The sequence below is a fragment of the Tursiops truncatus genome, chromosome 15, assembly GCF_011762595.2.
Source record: "Tursiops truncatus isolate mTurTru1 chromosome 15, mTurTru1.mat.Y, whole genome shotgun sequence".
NCBI lineage: Eukaryota > Metazoa > Chordata > Mammalia > Artiodactyla > Delphinidae > Tursiops > Tursiops truncatus.
In genome coordinates, this window is record NC_047048.1 from 15,973,881 (window position 1) to 15,985,690 (window position 11,810).

At 48.8% G+C, this 11,810-nt stretch overlaps 1 protein-coding gene across 2 annotated transcripts; it reads right to left on the reverse strand.

Moving 5' to 3' along the window:
• Positions 1 to 3,562: 3,562 nt before the first annotated feature.
• Positions 3,563 to 6,067, reverse strand: C15H16orf54 (chromosome 15 C16orf54 homolog). 2 transcript variants are annotated; one of them, XM_004323012.4, is made up of 2 exons: positions 5,944 to 6,067; positions 3,563 to 5,315 (listed from the first exon to the last, which is right to left on the reverse strand). In XM_004323012.4, exon 2 carries the CDS (start codon positions 5,313 to 5,315, stop codon positions 4,641 to 4,643), a length of 675 nt encoding a protein of 224 aa, XP_004323060.1. In that variant the 5' UTR covers positions 5,944 to 6,067; the 3' UTR covers positions 3,563 to 4,640. The 2 variants fall into 2 exon arrangements, with proteins under 2 accessions (XP_004323060.1, XP_019777615.1); XM_019922056.3 differs by having other exon boundaries at positions 5,939 to 6,057.
• Between the last annotated feature and the right edge of the window lie 5,743 nt (positions 6,068 to 11,810).

Genomic DNA, 11,810 nt, shown 5'->3' on the forward strand with positions numbered 1-11,810 from the left:
ATCATCTTGTTTTCTCTCCCACTGGTACTATTACTTTAGAATAATGGCAGGATGTCTGTAGGAGGACCATATCTGCCACAGTCAGAGGCAGAGACCTGGGGATCATCAGGGAGACCAGGAGCTGAAGCTATGGGTGTCAGTGGGATTGCCCAGGAAGACTGTGTCGAGGGAAAGCAAAGGCTGAAGAAGGCAGAGAGCAAAAGAATCAGAGAAGATGGCAGACAGAGGGAAGGGAATTCAGATGTACGTGGAGTCACAGAAGCCAAGGGAAGAGCACATGTCAAAAAGGGAATCAGGACTTCCCTGGTGGTCCAGTGGTTAAAACTCTGTGCTTCCACTGCAAGGGCCATGGGTTCAATCCCTGGTCGGGAACTAAGATCCCACATGCTGCACGGTGTGGCCAAAAAGTTAAAAAAACAAAAAGAATCAAAACGTCTAATGCTGCCCACAGGAGGCTGAGGATTTTTAATCCTTTGATTAAAATGTGTAGGTCATAATTTGGGGGAAAGCAGTTTCTAGAGAGTGCAGGAAGCGCATAGAAGCCTGTGGCGGGTTGCAGAGTGATGGGAAGATGAGAAAATGTAGACTGCTAGGACAGACAGCTCTTTCCAGAAGTTTGAACTTGGTTCAACTTCAAATGCAAAGATTTGAACTTGGTTATAGAGGAAATCATCTGTTTTTTGTGATATTTTGAACGGTATAACCTGACAAGCACATCCCTGCTGTGAAACATCTAGAAATGCTACATAAAATCAAGTAAACATCCTTTACAAAGCACAGCTGGGTTTCAGGAAACTAAGGGGAATCCCTGGAGCCACACACAAAGAGGTAAATTGAAAACCAAAGCTAAGGGAGCTCATGGGCAGTTGTAGATCTTGGCAAAATGAAGGGTTTGGGTTTTATATCCACGGAGATTTTGGAGGCCTTACCTGGGGCGTTGAAAACTGAGACCCTAATATACAGCTCAGCCCCTTAAAGGGTGGCAATCCTCAGTGGAAAAGCAGATTAGGAAAAAAAAAATCTTTCCATCAGCCCATAAAGCACAAAAGAACCTCGTGGGTCTCACCCTGAGATCTAGAGGCAATAGAAAGTCTCCCCTGAGAATTCATAACCAAAGGTGTGCCCTCATTTAAATTTGGGGTTCAAATTTACACCATTTGCATAGTCTCGGAAGCCCAAATAAAATGAACAAATAATGTGGTCCAGGGTTGGTTATTCCCCTGAGGCATCCTTGGCAGGAGCAAACACAGAAGCTCGCTGGAGAGACACCCTGGAACTAGTCACCGGGATTCTTACTAAGGCCCTGTTGAAGCTGAGTTCACAGCCCCAACTTAGAAAACAAGAGGAAGCCATCTGTCACGAAGGAGAGTGAGCAGACACCCTAGAACTTGGAACTCCAGAATTATTGGGTAAAGGGCCATACAGGAAGTGCGTTTCATTTTATTTTATTTTTAAAATTTATTTATTTATTACTTTTGGCTGCGTTGGGTTTTCGCTGCTGTGTGCAGGCTTTCTCTAGCTCTGGTGAGTGGTGGCTTCTCTTGTTGCAGAGCATGGGCTGTAGATATGCAGGCTTCAGTAGTTGTGGTACGTGGGCTCAGTAGTTGTGGCTCAAGGGCTCTAGAGCTCAGGCTCAGTAGTTGTGGTGCACAGGCTTCATTGCTCCACGGTATGTGAGATCTTCCCGGACCAGGGATCGAACCCATGTCCCCTGCATTGGCAGGCAGATTCTTAACCACTGCTCCACCAGGGAAGCCCAGGAAGTGCGGTTTTTTTTTCAGATGTTGGGGGTAGGAGTTTATTAATTAATTAATTAATTTTTTTGCGGTGTTGGGCCTTCGTTTCTGTGCGAGGGCTTTCTCTAGTTGTGGCAAGCGGGTGCCACTCTTCATCACGGTGCGCGGGCCTCTCACTATCGCGGCCTCTCTTGTTGCGGAGCACAGGCTCCAGACGCGCAGGCTCAGTAGTTGTGGCTCACAGGCCTAGTTGCTCCGCGGCATGTGGGATCCTCCCAGACCAGGGCTCGAACCCGTGTCCCCTGCATTAGCTGGCAGATTCTCAACCACTGCACCACCAGGGAAGCCCCAGGAAGTGCGTTTTAAACGTCAAATAGCATAAAGGAAGAACTCAACATGAGAAAGTGATAAGATGGTGTGTTTTGTTTTTTTTTTTAATTTTTGGCCACACCCCAAGGCACGTGGGATCTTAGTTCCCCAGCCAGGGATTGAACCCACACCCGCTGCAGTGGAAGCATGGAGTCTTAACCACTGGACCACCAGGGAAGTTCCAGTAAGATGGTGTTCAAAATGAAGAGGAGATGTTTAAAATAAAGAGGAGAAACGGTAAAACAAATGTATCTATGAATCCGTCTACTTATTCATTCATTCTCCTTTCTTTGGGCTCCTGCTGTGTTTTAGATCCTGTTCTGGGTCTGGGGCTATAAAGGTGACTTTGGGGACAGCAAGCTGGACTTCGCCTCAGGGAGATCACATTCCTCCATGCATGGGTGTAGGTATCCATCTTTCATTTTACTGTATCCTTAGATGTCACAGCTAGAAAAGTCCCAAGAGAGCATCTGTTCAACTTTCAACTCTCTTGTTGTAAAGAGAAAGAATGTGAGGCCCAGTAATACAAAAAGTACTTTTCTCCAAGAGTGAGTGATAGAACCAGATAGAGAACTGGGGCCTTGTCCCTGGTGTCCCTTCCCCACCATCCTGCGTCTGCTGACCCCTTGGCATGCAGGCCTCTAAGCTCTGAGCGTGGTTTCTCGGTTCTGTGTCCCTGAGGGACAGTTCATGCTTCCTGGGCAGAGTCCCCACAACCCAGTCCTGTCAGCTGATGGTGACCACGAGAAGTGACATAATTACCTGGCTTGTGAGTGACAGAGGTGGGACAGCAGCCCTGATCTTGTATCAGTTATGTCTTCCTGTCTTATCTCACCTCCCTCCACCCCCACCCCTGCCACTAGAGAGACTGAGATCTCCCTGAGGGCGGGGGCCAGGTCTGATTCCTCCCTCCTCAGGGCCTGGCTCAGGGAAGATGCTGGGAACACAGGCTGGATGAGTGCAGCCGGGGGTGGGGGGGTGGATGTCCCTCAGCCAGGGGGCTTCTAAAGCCCTGGCTGCTCGTCCAACTCCTGGCACCCAAGGGGTGAGAAGGGAGGTCCAGGCCCAGGTGCTCTCTGGCCCTCTGAGGAGGAAGAGCAGAGTGTTGGCCTCTGCCTGACAGCATTTCCGGGGTGTGGGTGAACTTGGTGGCAGGGCGGGGGAGTTCCTGGCCAGCATTAAGTAGCACAGGGTGGCTGCTCCCCATGCAGGGCTCTCGTCCATCACAGCACTTCTCAAGGGTGGTCTCAGGGCGGCACCAGAGTGTCTAACACTTTCCTAATACTGGCTGAGCCTTTTGACGAGGAAGAGCAGATCTCAGGGTCGATGCCTCCAGCAGGAAACAAGGTCTACTTAGAACTATACACCTTTGTTTACACTGTATTTATTTCCATGTTTTACCTTCTATTTCTGACAAGTGATACTTGGTTTTCCATTTACAGAAGTGATACAAAACATTCCTTGTAAAATGAATTTATTAAGCAAATGGTAAACCAATTTAAAGAAAAATACAAAGTACAGGTGGTAACTGACATGGCAAGATCCTAACATTCAGGACTGAGGTTTGAGAAGTCAGAGCCCAGCGAACGGAAACTCCTTCGCCTCCCCCCAACACCTGGCTCTGCGCCCAGAGGGGAGGTCAGCTGATACAGATATTGGGGCTCCATTTTTGTGGGGTGGAGCATCATAAGTAAGCCTGTCTTGGGGCAACTCTGTCTCTCTGGACCGCTCCAAGAAGCTGGGAGGGAAGACGGCCAGGGGCCACGTTCTGGGAGAACGTTCCTTTCCACACCGGATCGAACTCAGATCTCCTTGGCTTGGGCTCCCCTCACCGTGGAAGGGTAAGATCCAGAGGGTTGGGTTGCGGCGGCCTCGAGAGGACATGCTGCCCGCCGGCCTTTTGCGGCTCTGGGTCCCAGGTGCAGGCAAGAGATGGCCTCTTGTTGCGGTGGGGGTCAAGGCCACAGTTTATATGTAATAAGATGCTCTTTTGCCTGACCTTGGCCTCTCTGTATGTTTTTCTGGAGGGATGCTGTGGCTCTGGGAAGCTGGATTCCCGTCATCTCCTGCTAGCACGGCTGACCCTTGTCATCACCACACTCTGTTCTTCAGCGTCCTCGGGGCCCTCACTCCGATGTCGGCATCTTAGGCACACACCGAAGGAGGGTGGGAGCCGCGGCGTTGATGCTATTCCCTGTCTGTCTGGTACCTTGAGTTCTTCATCTGGAATGTGATCTTGGCAGTTTCTGGCCCAGAGGTGGCCGCAACTCCAGTTCTCTAAGCCCCCGCCCCGGGCAGCTAAGCAAAGGCACCTCTGAGCTTGCCCCGCAGCGCAGGCTCTGTCCACACCCAGGTTGCCCAGGCCCAGATCCAGGGGAACCGAAACCCAGAAGTTAAAGGCCTGGGGAGGGGCATTCTTTCCCGGGGCCTCAGCTGTCAGCTCAGGTTCTCAGGAGCCTCAGGGTCTTAGGATCCCTCTGAGGTTGGGCCTCCCCCAGGGGTCTCTGGGAGGCCAGTCTTCCAGGCCCTGGGGATTCAGAAACTCACGCTGGTCCGGGCTTCACGCCTCCAGAAAGCTGAGATCTGCTCCAGGGTGACCCGAGGCTGGAGGCCCCACTCAGGATCGGGGCTTCCTGGTCGCAGCCTCCGGGCCTGGGGGCTCCCGGGATACGCACTGGCCTCTGGCCTCTGTTCAGGCTCAGCCCAGCTCACCAGGCCTGGGGTGTGGGGCCTCTCCTCCCAGACCTGGGGCCTCCAGAAGGTGCTACGGGTTGGGGCATTTGGTGGGGTCTGGGGGACCAAGGAGCTGGGAGGGGAGTATGGGGCTGAAGGGGCAGGTGGGGCTGTCACTCGTGCCTCCAAGGCGCCCCCCTGGGTGGGTGGGTCTGGGGCCCGGTCCATCAGCAGGGGGACCGCGGAGCCATACCAATCCTCGGAGCGCTCTCGGGGGGTGCCCGTGGGCTCAATCCATAGCTCTCCTCCCGGGCGCCAGACCAGGGTGGGCGCGCAGATGCTGGGGTCTGGGCGGAGGGAGCGGCGGAACAGGCGTTCGGCCAACACGGCCGTGGTCAGGAGGAAGACAGCAGCCAGGGCGGCCAGGGCCAGCATGATGGGGACACAGGGCCCGCAGGGCAGCGGGGGCCATGAGGAGGCCTCTGATGCAGGGGGCCCCTCCATGTGCCCAGAGGGCTGCTCTGGGGTCGGAGGCATCTGGAGAGATGGGGTCAGGAGAGGAAGCACATGAGACAGGGTTGGCACGATCAGGAGAGAGAGGGGCCGGGGAGCAGGCTCAGCAACATCTGGCTGGAGAAACAGACCCAGGCAGACAGAGGAGCCCGGAGGACCCAGAAACAGCGGGAAGGAGCCAGATGGCCAGAGAGATGGGGCCCACCTCGGTCTGCAGCCAGGCCCTCCTGTTCAGAATCCCCAGGCCCTTTCTGGAAGCTGCATTTTCCTCCCAGACTCCAGGGTGACTCAGACAAAACTGAACTCAAACTCAAAGAACCCAAGGGCTTCTTTCCTCCTGCCTCAGCCCGCTCATGCCTTGCTTAGAAGAAGTGCTGGGTGAGGAAACGAGAGCCTCCGTCCCAGCGCTGCCCCTGCATGTGGGCCCCGCTCCCGGCCACCTTGGCGGCGCCCTGGCTGCTCCTTTGCCCTCACAACTCTCCTTGGAGTTGGTCTTGTTCTCTGCAGGCTCCCCTGAGTTTGCTGTTGTGCCAGGTCTCAGGTGCCACCTCTGCACCTGTCCCCGCCTCTCTGGCTTTGCCCAGTCTCTGTCTGCCTCTGGCTGTCCCCCAGGTCCCCCACCTGCAGGGGCCTCCTGCATTCCTCACCTCACCTCAGTCAGTCTCTGGGCTCCTGGCTCGCCCTCAGAGCCGCTCTTCCCTGTGCGAGCCAAGGGTGCAGGGCAGCTGCCTCAGATGAGGGCGGAAGGGAGGGCACCACCTGTTGCTGGGCAACTGTGCCCTGGATCTCCCAGCCCCCACAGAGTGTTTCCAAGGCAACCTGGGGGGATGTGGTCACTGCGGTGGGGAGGCGTTTCCTGGTGAGAGGTGGGGCCGGAATGGGCAGTGGTTCTGTTGAACTCAATCATGCCCCAGGCCCCAGAACAATTACCTGGAAGCCAAGAGAGAGAGACAGAGCCCATCCAGACCACCAAGGTGGCTTGCTCTACCTGCTTGCAGGTGGTTGCTGTGTCCCTGCCCTGCCCACTGGGCCCCGCCGTACCCACTTCTGCTGTCTGTCCCCACACGCCTTCCTGCTTGCCCACCTTCTCCATGCATTTCACAAACATATATCTTCTTGTCCTCAGACCATTTAGCCCCAATTTTGGTTGGAAACTCTGTGAGGTGAGGCTCAGGTAGCAAAAATGTCAGGCCTCTGGGAAGGATCCAAGGCTAGAAAGTATGCTGAGGCCTCTCTCCAAGACCAAGAACATTTGTCATCTCGGCTCCTTTCTCCTGGTGCTTAGTGTTAAGGAGAGAATCATCAGCTCCTGGACTGGGAGCCTTTCAGAGACTGTCTAGAATCGACTCACTCACTGACAGATGGCAGGTAAGCCCTAAATAAGGGAGGTGTTGTGTTCTAAGTCACACACCTCATGTATATAGGAGGATGGGGGAAGCATAGATATAAATTCCTTCTCTGCCAAACAACGTGTACACAACAGAACTCTTCCTACGTACTCAGATTTTGTTTTGCAAAATGACAGCCATTTAATGTGAAAGGCTACAAAAACTATGTTGAAATGTTAGCGTCTTACCAAAGAAGGTCACAAAGGCAGCCTGACTCAGATTGCTCTGTCCTTGCGGTTTGGAGGGAAGGGCCAGAAGGAGTACAAAGTGTGGCAGGGGTAGGAGTAGGTGGAAAGGAGAGTCCCAAGGCTCTGGCCTTAATATGCATCACCCACCGAGATTAGAATTTGATGAGATTATAAGCCTTAAAATAAAACCTGAGCTTAATACCACTGAACTGGATATGTACAAGTGGTTAAGATGGTAATTTTTGTGTGATATGTATTCATGACGATAAAAAGTTTTCTTTTAAAAGAAATTCCAAATAAATAAAACCTGAAAATTGTTATGTATGTTCTCTTGTAATTAGTCTTTCTTTAAAAAAAAATTAAAGCTCTAGAACAGTAAACATTATTCAGAACCACAGGGCTTCCCTGGTGGCACAGTGGTTAAGAATCCACCTGCCAATGCAGGGGACACGGGTTCCAGCCCTGGTCCGGGAAGATCTCACATGCCACGGAGCAACGAAGCCCGTGTGCCACAACTACTGAGCCTGCGCTCTAGAGCCCGCGAGCCACAACTACTGAGCCCGCGGGCCACAGCTACTGAGCCCGCGCACCTAGAGCCTGTGCTCCGCAACAAGCCACCGCAATGACAAAGAGAAGGCCCCGCTTGCCACAACTAGAGGAAGCCTGCACATAGCAACAAAGACCAAATGCAGCCAAAAATAAATAAATTAAATAAACTAAAAAACAAACAAACAAACCAGAAAGACCAGGTATGATTTTTTGTTGTTGTTGTTCCTAAGGTATCAAACTGGCTGTTTTGATTCTTAACTGTTTTTCATCACTTACAAAAAGGCTTAAAAAATTCTAACTGGTTCCTCAAGAAATTAAACATAGAATTACCATATGTCCAGCAATTATATGTCTACATATGTGCAAAAGAATTGAAAGCAGAGACACAAACAGATATTTTCACACTAATGTTTATAGCAGAGTTATTCACAAAAGCCAAAAGGTGGAAAGAACTCAAATGAACTCAAACGTCCATTGATGGATGAATGGATAAACAAAATGTTTATATTATATATAAAATATTATTTATATCATACATATTATTCAGGCCTAAAAAGGAAGGAACTTCTGAAACATGCTACAACAGGGATGAACCTTGAAAACGTTATGCCAAGTGAAATAAGGCAGACACAAAAGGACAAATACTGTAGGATTCCACTCATATGAGGTCCCTGGAGTGGTCAGGCTCCAAGAAACAGAAAGTAGAATGGTGGTTGCCAGGAGCTGGTGTTTAATGGGTCTAGAATTTCAGTTTGAGGACTTCCCTGGCGGCCCAGAAGTTAAGGCTCCTCGCTCCCAATGCATGGGGCACGGGTTCAATCCCTGTTCGGGGAACTAAGATCCTGCTTGCCGCATGGTGCTGCCGACCTATATGTATATATATACACACATAATTTCAGTTTGATGAGATGAAAAAGTTCTGGAGATGGAAGATGGTGACGGTTGCACAACAATGTGAATGCACTTAATGTTACTGCACTGTGCACTTAAACATTGTTAAAATGGGGGAATTCCCTGGGGGTCCAGTGGTTAGGACTCAGTGCTTCCACTGCAGGCGGCACAGGTTCAATTCCTGGTCGGGGAACTAAGATCCCATAAGCCACGCAGTACGGCCAAAAAATTAAAAAAATAAATAGATAATAAAATAAAAATTGTTAAAATGGTAAATTTTATGGTATATATATTTTACCACCATGAAAACTTTAAATCATAGTATAAAAAATTGAAACATAAAGAGGAAAATGATTCCTTACAATTTCCTCACTCCCAAGTAAACCTGCATTTTATTTACAGGCTTCTGCACGGTAGGGAGCAAAACCCAGGTATTCTGACCCCTAGCTTCCTCCCCCTCCACCATGCAAGAATTTCTGAAAAAAGGAATCAGGAAGTTACTCAAGGAGTGTGTGTAAAAGGGAAGTCTCTGGTCAGGAGTCTGGAAAACAGGCCTTTGTGCAGGAGTCTTCTGGTTGACAGGGTGCTCCTGGATCCAAGTGTTCTGGGATGAGCCTGGCTGTGCTTGGAACCAGTTAAACTTTTTTTTTTTTTCCTTAAAGCTCTTCCACTTTAATCTCCTTTAGGATTTTCTTTGAACTCCATATGCATTTTATTTCCCCCCACCCTTTATTTTCTTTTTTGGCCCACCTCATGCGACATGCGGGATCTTTAGTTCCCCAACCAGGAATCAAACCCGTTCCCCCTGCAGTGGCAGCACGGAGTCTTAACCATTGGACCGCCAGGGAAGTCTTATTTTTATTTTTTAATTGAAATACAGTTGTTTTACAATGTTGTGTTGTAAAACTCTATTTCTCATACACTGTGCAGCTGGCCCATGGGCTGCTGTGTGCAGAGCTCTGCCCTTGGTGCTCTTCACTCCTAAGCGTATGTGGTGGTTTTTTTAATATTTATTTATTTATTTAGGCTGCGCCGGGTCTTAGTTGCGGCATTTGAGATCTAGTTCCCTGACCAGGGATTGAACCCGGGCCCCTGCATTGGGAGCGCAGGATCTTACCCACTGGACCACCAGGGAAGTCCTTATGTGGTGGTTTTAAAACATGTCTCCAAATTCCTTTCCACTCCTCCTGTCAGAGGTAGAATCTCATCCCCTGCCTCGTAAATATGGGCTGGCCGTTGTGACTCACTTCTTTTTTCTTTTTTTTTAAATTTTATGTATTTATTTTTTGGCTGCATTGGGTCATCATTGCGGTGCACGGGCTTCTCACTGCGGTGGCTTCTCTTGTTGTGGAGCACCAGCTCTAGGCACGAGGGCTTCAATAGTTGTGGCTCGCAGACTCTAGTTGTGGCACACGGGCTTAGTTGCTCCACAGCATGTGGACCAGGGATTGAACACATGTCCAGGGATTGAACACATGTCCCTTGCATTGGCAGGCAGATTCTTAACCACTGCGCCACCAGGGAAGTCCCATGACTCACTTCTAATGACTAGAATTCAGCAGAAGTGACAGTATGGCTGCCACGGCTAGGTTAAAAAATAGGGAGAGTGCTGTTCCCATGTGGCTTGGCTCATTCCCACTCTCTACTCATCCTTGAAACCCAGTCACCATGTGTGAGGAAGCCTAAGACACAAGTAGGTGCCCTGGTTAAAGTCCCAGCAAGGGTCCCAACTGACAGCCAACGTCAACTCTCTGACCCGTAAGCAAGCTCCTTTCCAGATGACTCCAGTCCCAGGCTTCCAGCCATGTCAGCGGACGCCGAGTTATCCCCACTCAGCCCTGGCCAAAAAGCAGATTCATGAGAAAAAAAAAATATTGCTGTCTTAGGCCACCAAGTTCAAGGGTGGGTTTGTAGCAGAGAAATAGATAATCTGGAACATTCTACATCAGTGTTTCTCACCAAGTGAGTAAGGACAGTACTTCAGAATAACCTGTGGGGCCTTCTCCAGGGTTCACTCTTTATCCCTATTCTTCCCCCCACCCCCGCCCATTCTATTACACTGTTTTAGGGCCTGAATTGGGGAGGGTGAGGAGGAACATGGTAGCCACGAGAGCACTGAGTTGGTTAAGAAATCCCACAGGACACCATGATCAAGTGGGGTTTATTCCAGGAATGCAAGGATTCTTCAATATACGCAAATCTATCAATGTGATAAACCATATTAAGAAATTGAAGGAGAAAAACCATATGATCATCTCAATAGATGCAGAGAAAGCTTTTGACAAAATTCAACATCCATTTATGATAAAAACCCTGCAGAAAGTAGGCATAGAGGGAACTTTCCTCAACATAATAAAGGCCATATATGACAAGCCCACAGCAAACATCATCCTCAATGGTGAAAAACTGAAAGCATTTCCACTAAGATCAGGAACAAGACAAGGTTGCCCACTCTCACCACTATTATTCAACATTGTTTTGGAAGTTTTAGCCACAGCAATCAGAGAAGAAAAGGAAATAAAAGGAATCCAAATTGGAAAAGAAGAAGTAAAGCTGTCACTGTTTGCAGATGACATGATCCTATACATAGAGAACCCTAAAGATGCTACCAGAAAACTACTAGAGCTAATCAATGAATTTGGTAAAGTGGCAGGATACAAAATTAATGCACAGAAATCTCTGGCATTCCTATATACTAATGATGAAAAATCTGAAAGTGAAATCAAGAAAACACTCCCATTTACCATTGCAACAAAAAGAATAAAATATCTAGGAATAAACCTACCTAAGGAGACAAAAGACCTGTATGCAGAAAATTATAAGACACTGATGAAAGAAATTAAAGATGATATAAATAGATGGAGAGATATACCATGTTCTTGGATTGGAAGAATCAACATTGTGAAAATGACTCTACTACCCAAAGCAATCTATAGATTCAATGCAATCCCTATCAAACTACCACTGGCATTTTTCACAGAACTAGAACAAAAAATTTCACAATTTGTATGGAAACACAAAAGACCCCGAATAGCCAAAGCAATCTTGAGAACGAAAGAAGGAACTGGAGGAATCAGGCTCCCTGACTTCAGACTATACTACAAAGCTACAGTCATCAAGACGGTATGGTACTGGCACAAAAACAGAAAGATAGATCAATGGAACAGGATAGAAAGCCCAGAGATAAACCCATGCACATATGGACACCTTATCTTTGATAAAGGTGGCAGTAATGTACAATGGAGAAAGGACAGCCTCTTCAATAAGTGGTGCTGGGAAAACTGGACAGGTACATGTAAAAGTATGAGATTAGATCACTCCCTAACACCATACACAAAAATAAGCTCAAAATGGATTAAAGACCTAAATGTAAGGCCAGAAACTATCAAACTCTTAGAGGAAAACATAGGCAGAACACTCTATGACATAAATCAAAGCAAGATCCTTTCTGACCCACCTCCTAGAGTAATGGAAATAAAAACAAAAATAAACAAATGGGACCT